The sequence below is a fragment of the Triticum urartu genome, chromosome 5A (genome assembly GCF_056163025.1).
Source record: "Triticum urartu cultivar PI428250 chromosome 5A, HENAU_Tu73, whole genome shotgun sequence".
Classification (NCBI taxonomy): domain Eukaryota; kingdom Viridiplantae; phylum Streptophyta; class Magnoliopsida; order Poales; family Poaceae; genus Triticum; species Triticum urartu.
In genome coordinates this window covers 659,992,600-660,001,506 of record NC_141877.1, presented here as the reverse complement: position 1 = coordinate 660,001,506, position 8,907 = coordinate 659,992,600, and the positions used below count along the sequence as shown (strand labels likewise).

General features: G+C 44.2%; 1 protein-coding gene across 1 annotated transcript; it reads left to right on the top strand.

Moving 5' to 3' along the window:
- Window positions 1-990: 990 nt before the first annotated feature.
- Window positions 991-4,609, top strand: LOC125511461 (UDP-galactose/UDP-glucose transporter 2-like). Its single transcript, XM_048676846.2, has 6 exons — window positions 991-1,587; window positions 2,060-2,088; window positions 2,176-2,377; window positions 3,167-3,409; window positions 3,501-3,602; window positions 3,961-4,609. Exons 1-6 carry the CDS (start codon window positions 1,447-1,449, stop codon window positions 4,300-4,302), a joined length of 1,059 nt encoding a protein of 352 aa, XP_048532803.1. The 5' UTR covers window positions 991-1,446; the 3' UTR covers window positions 4,303-4,609.
- The last annotated feature ends 4,298 nt before the right edge of the window (window positions 4,610-8,907 follow it).

The window sequence follows — 8,907 nt, the reverse complement described above, 5'->3', positions numbered from 1 at the left end:
TCTTATCATACCACCATGAACAGTAAAATCTAAAAAAATAAAAAAAAAATTGGTGGAAAAGAATGACAAATGTTCGAAGTGCTTACCAAGTTTCATCACGGAATGACGTTCGTGAAAGTTGTGGCAAAAAAAAAATCAACACTCGGTTTTTTTTTTTGCCACGAGTGGTCTTTGTAAAGCTTTTTTCAGAAAAGGCTAAACTACTACTAGTGGTAATACGAGTGTGTGACACTAGCCGATGCAGTGGAACGCAACGGAGGCACTCCAAAGGAAGCTCAACTAGTGAACGCATTCCGATCAGCCGACGCAAAAGACTCCTCCTCGCCTCGCTGGTTTACATTTATATCTGCATCGAACGGAGTAGTACTACCTGGATCTTCTTCATCTGGGTAAACACAGCCATTGACCCTCTCTCGATTCTGCCAAAGACGAAGGAGACCTCTCCAGGAGAGAGCATCGACCTGTCTTTGCACAACAGCTCGTACTCCGGTTTTCATTAAAATACTGCCTGCTTTCGTCTAAAAAAAATAAGAAGTATAAAATGGCTCATGGTTTTCATTAAAATACTGCCTCATTTCGTCTAAAAAAATAAGTACTATAAAATGGCTCAGGGTTTCCATTAAAATACTGCCTGATTTCGTCCAAAAAAAATAAGTAGTACTACTATAAAATGGCTCATGGTTTTCATTAAAATACTGCCTGATTTCGTCTAAAAAAACAGGTAGAATAGGACGAGCATTAATTCGTTCTCGATGCATGCCGCCAGTCAAACAGCGCCGTCGTCGTCGTCGTCTCCTCCTCCTGCACCATCTGTCTGCATGACAGGCCGGTCCCACTAGCCCCACGGATCCACCTGTCAAGCCATGCATGCATGCACGCCAGCCACGTGTCCCCCCTCCGCCCGGCGAGCCAGGTCGCCGGCCCCTCCGCAACCCGAGGCACGCACTAGAAGAGTAGATTCGTGCCGCCATCCGCGCCCACGTTTTTCCTCGATCGATTGATTTCTTCTCCCCGCCCCTCGTCCGCCGGGTCTGCAAACGGCACCGCCGAAACGGCAGCGCGGCCGTCGCCTCGCCCGCATCTCTCGCTCGCGCGCCCGCCCGCGGCGACGAAGACAGGACGGTGGCGGGAGTGACAAGTGAGGAAACTCTCCCGGGGGAGGCACTCCTCTTAGTCCACACGCGAGTCGCCAATACAAGGCAGCGTTTTAAAGCCGGTGGCGAGTGGCGACGACCCGTAGCTAGCAATTAAACCAGCAGGCGTTCCGTTTCGTTCTCTTCCCTTCCCCTCTTTCCTTTGGCCGTCGATACATCTCTCTCCCCTCCCCTCGGCGGCCATTAATTGGACGGGATATCGATTTCTCCCTCCCTCCGCGGACGATCTAGCTCTAGCGAGAGATAAGTGTTGTGTCTGCGTTGAGAGGGAGAGGCAGGGAGAAAGGCGGCCATGACCACCGGCGGGAACGGGGAGGAGCAGCAGGGGCGGAGGCTGTTCGGCGTCTCGCTCACGGACAGGCCCGTGTGGCAGCAGTTCCTCATCTGCTCCTCCGGCTTCTTCTTCGGCTACCTCGTCAATGGCATCTGCGAGGTACCTACTTCTCTTCCATCTCCTCCCCTCCTCCTCCTCCTTCCGATTATACACTCTACCCCGTCCGTGTTCCTTCTTCGAATCATCGTTTGTTAATTGTAGTATGGAGATCTCGCAACATTTCCTTCTTATCGAAGGGAAAATCTCGCAAGATTTTACGTTTCGGAGTGCATTGATTTTTTCCTTCTGAAATCCGGAATTAATTGCACTAGGATCGATCGATAGATAGATACTGTTTCTTTTCCACTCCACATATTATTTTTCTTCGTCCTAGGCTGACTGACTGACTGACTCGTAGAGTTGCCCGGTCAACATGGTACCCCGAACACGAAGCTTCTGCACACGTTCCCCTGATTTTTCTTTTCCTTTTGCCTCTTACAATTCCTGCACAAAATCGACCATCGATCTCCTATCGTTTTCGAAACTTTGTCGTGGTAAACTGAATTCTACGTCCGTCCTCGTGCTGCTGCAGGAATACGTCTACAACCGGCTCCAGTTCAGGTACCCACCTAACGATTGGTGATTGATCGGTCGCGAGACGTACTCTCTCTCAGTGTACTAATGGTGTTTGTGGTGGTGGTGGTGCAGCTATGGGTGGTACTTCACGTTCGTGCAGGGCTTCGTGTACCTGGGGCTGATCCGGCTGCAGGGGTTCACGGTGAAGCACATGGTGAACCCGTGGCGGACCTACGTGCGCCTCTCTGCCGTGCTCATGGGATCCAACGGCCTCACCAAGGGCTCCCTCGCCTTCCTCAACTACCCCGCCCAGATCATGTTCAAGTCCACCAAGGTGAGGTTCGCCAAAGTTATTTCTGCTTTTTCTATTTCTGTCAGACAGTGCAGTAACTTAATTTATTGTCATTATTTCATTTTATTTATTGTTGCGGCATGAGATGTGTTGTTGTGCTCTTGTGTGAGGAAACTTGAACCTTTCTCTTCTGGGAAATGCTCCAATTTGAGAATCCGACATCAGAAATGATGTCTGCTGAGCTGCCAAGCTATTCCTGTTCAATGATGTGCAGTACTCTAATTCGAGCGTGTTTCTACTTTTGAGTCCGGGATAGTACACATACTCTTCTTGCTAAAATCGGAGTATGTAGGGCAGGCAGAACAATGTTGTCGATATGCGCATTCTGAATGATTCCCTCTTAATTTGGTATGCACGACAAGGCTGCTTTTAAAAGTTTAGTTTTGTCTGTGATGAAATGTCTAGTATTTTGCCAGCGAGAAATTGCTTTTCAAATGATCATTCTTTGATAATAATGTAAATAATGTACTAGTGGTACTACTTCTGCGAAGGGAATGTGCAGCTGAAGGAATAGACTGTTGCTTGTAGCACTTCCTCAGTTCCCTGTCCCTAGGAAGCAGAGGAGAAACCCATGTGAATGTTTACTGCTTCCCATGTTTTGAAACTTCCAATTGGTAGGAAGTTGACTACTGGTAATTTTCTGAGAAAAGTCGAAATGAAGTTGAGACCAGAGAACTTCAGTTAGTACTTAATCTGAAAATAAAGAATTTCCAGTTTCAATCAGCGGTGCAGATCTTATTTCTGTTTTTGACCTTTCGCTCTGCCATTCAGGTGTTGCCGGTGATGATAATGGGAGCATTTATCCCAGGATTAAGACGCAAGTACCCGTTCCATGAGTACGTGTCAGCGGTGATGCTCGTCATCGGCCTCATACTTTTCACGCTCGCGGATGCGCAAACGTCGCCTAATTTCAGCATGATCGGTGTGGCCATGGTGTCCAGTGCACTCATCATGGATGCCTTCCTTGGTAACCTGCAGGAAGCCATCTTCAAGATGAACCCAGACACCACACAGGTACTCTATGTACATTTTGATGTCTTCTACATGTTTCTGTCAGTTATTGAATTGGGAGAACACTGACACTGAATACTTGCTCTCTGGTTAGATGGAGATGCTGTTCTGCTCAACTGTTGTTGGCCTGCCTTTCCTCGCTGTGCCAATGGTGTTAACAGGGGAGCTTACGACGGCGTGGAGTGCGTGTTCTCAGGTATATGATCAAAATCTCTCCTCCATGTTGTTTTGTCAGGTATTTTAATCATCAGATACTTTAGTTCAGAATGTGTACAAACCAGATGGTAGGGAAAGAGGAAAGAATCAACTACTCTTTTGTGAACAACACTAGCCTTAAGGAATCCATCTTTGCAAGTATAGTTCATTTTGTAGACAACAAGACATCTCAGCACTACATTCTTCATTCTTCTGATTTGATTCTAACCACATTGTCCGGAAAAGTATCTGATCCACTTGAAATTTAAAGGTGCTCCTGGTTAATTTGCTGTTAGTACTTCTCCCCAAAACGATTGCTGAAAAAGATTAATCTGACAGACGTTTATGCCCACTTGCAGCACTTGTACGTGTACGCCGTGTTGGTTTTCGAGGCGATGGCGACGTTCGTCGGGCAGGTGTCTGTGCTGTCCCTCATCGCGCTCTTCGGGGCCGCGACGACGGCCATGGTAACGACGGCGAGGAAGGCGGTGACCCTGCTCCTGTCGTACCTGATATTCACAAAGCCCATGACGGAGCAGCACGTCACGGGGCTCCTGCTGATCACCATGGGGATCGTGCTGAGGCTCCTGCCGGAGGACAAGGAGAAGAAAGGCATGGCCGAGCGCCAGCAGGCGAAGGCGCAGCGTGGCGAGGAGAAGCGGCGGGGAGACGGAGTAGAGGAGACATCGCCCTTGGTATGATCGGTGACTTGGATGAGCTGAACGAATAACAAATCAGAGTGCAGGATTTGGCCAACTCTGCTTTTGTGAACCTTTGTCCAGTTTGTGTTGTTTGATGTCGTGGAACTGTTTTGGGGATTGTAACTTGTAAGTTAAAGGGACAAATCAGACTGCAGGATGGAGATGATCACAGATGGATTAGATGTTGTTAATCCTTTTGCCTTAGGTCTCCGTGACAATATATCATGGACAACTGAGATTATCTATGAAGTGGAAAATCACATAAAATTCGTTAAAGTCATCTTCTCCAGACTAAGCTTCTCCTTGACATCTTTGATGTTCCTCCGTGTCATTGTTTTTGCTTTTGAGAACACCTCACTCGTGACAAAGTGGAAAATCACATAAAATTCGTTAAAGTCATCTTCTCCAGACTAAGCTTCTCCTTGACATCTTTGATGTTCCTCCGTGTCATTGTTTTTGCTTTTGAGAACACCTCACTCGTGACATTTTTTTAGAATATTGATGACACCTCACTCGATCTTAATATTGACCATACTTCTCTCCGTTCATAGCGGAATGTGATATGTCCAGCCGTCTCTTTCATTTGCTTGATCTCCCGAGTAACAGGCGCATGTTCTCCTCTGCTCCGTTCCTCTGGTCTACTGCACAGTTTGAAACGGTGAACCCCATCTCTTGAAGTTCTTGCCTAAAGCTCTGAAATCATTAATTAAGATGTACCTCTTGCACATGTCACTCTCACTCCCTTTGGTGGTGAAGATTTTATCTCAATTATGCGTCCAAATCATGAACAGTTTTCGATATTGTGTTTCCCATGTTGAGATCTTCGAAATTAGATCCAACGTTAATAGGTTTGGACGAACTACTTTTTCCGAAAAAAACCAGAAGCAGAAGAAACAGGAAACAAAGAACAAAAACATGGTGCCTTTTTACTTTTCAGGAAACACAGTCGTGCTTCAACGTGAAGTACAACTGTGCTTTTGACTTTTCAGAAAGCACAACTGTGTTTTTTACTTTTTCGGAAAGCATGTTTGTGCTTTACTGGGAAGCACAACAGTGCTTTTCATACTGTGTGCTTCACGCGAGAAAAAACAGATTTTCTTTCCCTCAGAACACCTAGGAAAAACCAAAAATGACCGCAGAGAAATAAAATCACTTCCAAAGAAGAAGACGGTGTCCGGTTCGAGCGCTCGTCTCATACCGTCTGGTTTTCGTCCATAAGTCAACCCAGAGGAGGTAACACTAATCACAAATTTCAATCTTATCTTTCCTTCTCCTCCAAAACTCAAAGAAATTTTAAAGTCTCTCTCTCTCTCTCTCTCTCTCTCTCTCTCTATACTCGTTTTCAGTTGAATCCTCTCACGTGAAGGATCTACGATATGTTCCCGCAAAAATAAGGACCTACAATATGCTTCTCCCCCAATCTTCAAGTTATTTCTCGCGAATCCGTGCTCTTACATCCTTCTATTGGACTGAAAATTATTTCCATGCTAAGGTTCGTACTCGTTTTGAACCGTTTTACCTGTTGAGCACTTAATTGTTGATGTTGTAATGATTTCAATTTGTTATATGTTAATGTTGGTTTGCATCACTTTGTCTTTCAAGACACAAAAATGTACCACCGATTGATGCTTGAGTTTTTGAGAACATCTTCACACACACACACACGCACACGCACACGCACACGCACACACGCACACACACACACACACCACACACACACACACACGCACGCACTCACACACGCACACGCATGCACGCACGCACACGGATACTTTCCGTCCGGTGGACTAAAGCTTCGACATGTCCCTAGCGGAGTGGTGCACTCAGTTTGGCTGCACCAACAAATACGGTCATGTCCGTTACATCCACACGTTCTACACCCACGTCCAGTACATCCACTTTATGAAATAAGTTTTGAAGGCCATAAGCATAGGGCCAGTTGCATTGGGTGTCCTGCTATTCGATATTTTTATTATGTCATCACTAAGAAGTTGCAGTAACATGGAGAAGTATAAAAAGTTAAAGAAGAAAATATGCTCTTCATTAGGAAAGCCGCAAACCCCAACACGGACATCACGCTGAACTTAGGTGCAATTCTTCTACTTCACCTCACCCAACAAGCAAACCACGCGCAAGACGACATCACTTGCGGAGGATTCGTCACCATCTTGGAAAACTCCCTTGGCCTCGACCTTGCCGGCTTGAACCCGTTGGGAGAGAACCGTCTTGTTAATATTCATGTTATCCATGGTGTCGGGATGTTAGTTTCTGCTCATGGTCATTACTACATACGTATCACTGGAGTGGGACATTTGTTGCTCACTCCCATGTCTAAACGTTTCTCGGTCGAGGATGGAATTTTGCATTATGTTGCACAAAAAGAGGAAGAGACTTTTGAGTTTTGACCAAGAGGCTCCTTAACCCGAAGAGAAGAGGTGGATGAAGGAGAACCCGCACCGGAACAAGACGTGCAGCCCAAGGATGGCATTGAAGGGGGGACGCCCTACACCACATACGTCGTCGCATACAACCTTGGAGACTCCATCAACAACATGAAAGACCTCCATTCTCGAAAAAAAAACATGAACGACCTCGCCAACTCTCTCTCAGGCAACACCGAGTACATGGCATCCCACAATGAGTTCTCGAGTTTGGGCGTGCAAAATCCCAAGCTTGGGGAGGTTGTCTTCACGTTTATATCAAGATGTGGAAGCATTTATTTGAATAAGTTGTAATATGGTTGTACTTAAGCTCATTGAAGAGCTTCAAAAAGCTCGTGTTGGTCGGTTCCAACACTTTGCTTGTCTTTTTCTTTAGTTTGTTTTTAAAAGCTTTGCTTTGCTCATCATTTTATTCGTGTATTTTGCAAGTTATCATTCAAATTCCAAAAATAAAAAAAATTCATTCACTCTTTATAGTTGTGTTTTTCCTTTGAATCTTTCGCTAATTCTTTGTACAACAAAGTTGATCTACGCCGAGTGACGAGAACACACCATAAGGAAGAGAAGCGTGAACATTCATGGATCTGAATTATGTCCTATGACTCCCGCTTTTTGAGCTTGAAATGCTTATGCTAGTTGTAGTAGTAGAATGTGTTATCTATTCAAGTGGGTGTAGGTCTTGATAGTTAATACAACGATTTTATTCGTTTAGGAAAATTAATTAAGAAGCCTTTGTTCTGTCTCATCTAGATAACCAAGACTTGCTGTGAGACTGGTTTCAAATAAACTAATGATAACGAGATAATCATGCATAAGAAAAAGTCTCTCAAAAGACTTGGGTGTTGAGAAAACTTGATAAAAGAAGATGGTATTAGAAACACTAAACCACATAGTATTTAATTTGATAGACTCAATATAGCACTTGTAGAAAGATTTGTCCAGAGAAAGCAAGTTAGAGGTGACTGAGATTATTACATGCCAAAATTTATTATGCGGTACATGGTATATTGGTTGAAGCGTGCTCCATGGCCTTGTCACCATATGTTGCTTGATGCGTTTTACTATGACTTTCTTACCCCTCTTGAGTTTAGGTTGACAACTCTGCTGACTTGTGAACGATCTATCAGAGTCTCGACTCAGATTTTGGCTATAAGTTGGTTAAAGTCCATAGCAGCAATGCTATGACGAATATTATTCGGCTTTATCTCGAGGGAGTGTGTATGTGGAAAAAAAGAATATTGATCAATGCGCGAGACAAATCTTGGTCCATAATATTCGACTTAAGCCACAACAAAACCCTACCGTTTGCATGTATCGTTTCTTTGGCATGGTCTCATCACCGTAAGACAAAAGTTTCTGCAAGAAACAATGGAAGGAGTAATTGTCTTTACACTTTTCACCGTAAGACAAAAAGGCAATGCTCGTGGGTGTTAGTGAGTTTCTCTAAGCACCGTCTTGTCTTTACACTTTTCACTCCCTTAAATAATGTTTTTCTTCCAAAAGTGTTCCCGGCAAGCAAGTGGTTGCTAGACGAATTAGAACAATTGTAGTTGATTACTTTATCTAATTATGTTAATTATCTTGGTTTAACAAGCTTGCTTAATAACTATTGTTGCCACTACAACTATGCTAAGTTTTCAGGTGAAGAAAGCGATGGGCTATCTAGGCGCACTGATCATAAGCGAACTAAAACATTCTCATTACTTTGGTTTAAACAACGAGTAGGGCGTTTCAGTGCCCAAACTTATCTGCAACCGGTTAGAAAACAATTCGATTTTTTTGAAAAAATTCAAAAAATTACAATTTTTTATGCGGTAGAAAATTTGATGCGTGAGGCCTGCTCCAAATTTCAAGTTATTTGGACACCTGAGCAGCTCTTAGCAAAAAAGACAAATCGGGCCAAAACAGTACATGAACAGTAAACATTTTTACAGACCCCCAATTTATCTTTTTTTTTCTGAGAGCTCCTCAGATGTCCCAATGATGTGAAAATTGGAGCGGACCTCACGCATCAAATTGTCTACCGCACAAAAAAAATGATTTTTTTTGAATTTTTCTAGTATTTGTTTTGATTTTTTTCGTCGGGGCAGGTGCAGATGAGCTCGGGTGCAGAAATGGATTTTCGTTAAACAAAATTTAAGCTAGTATTTTGTTCCTTAGTATT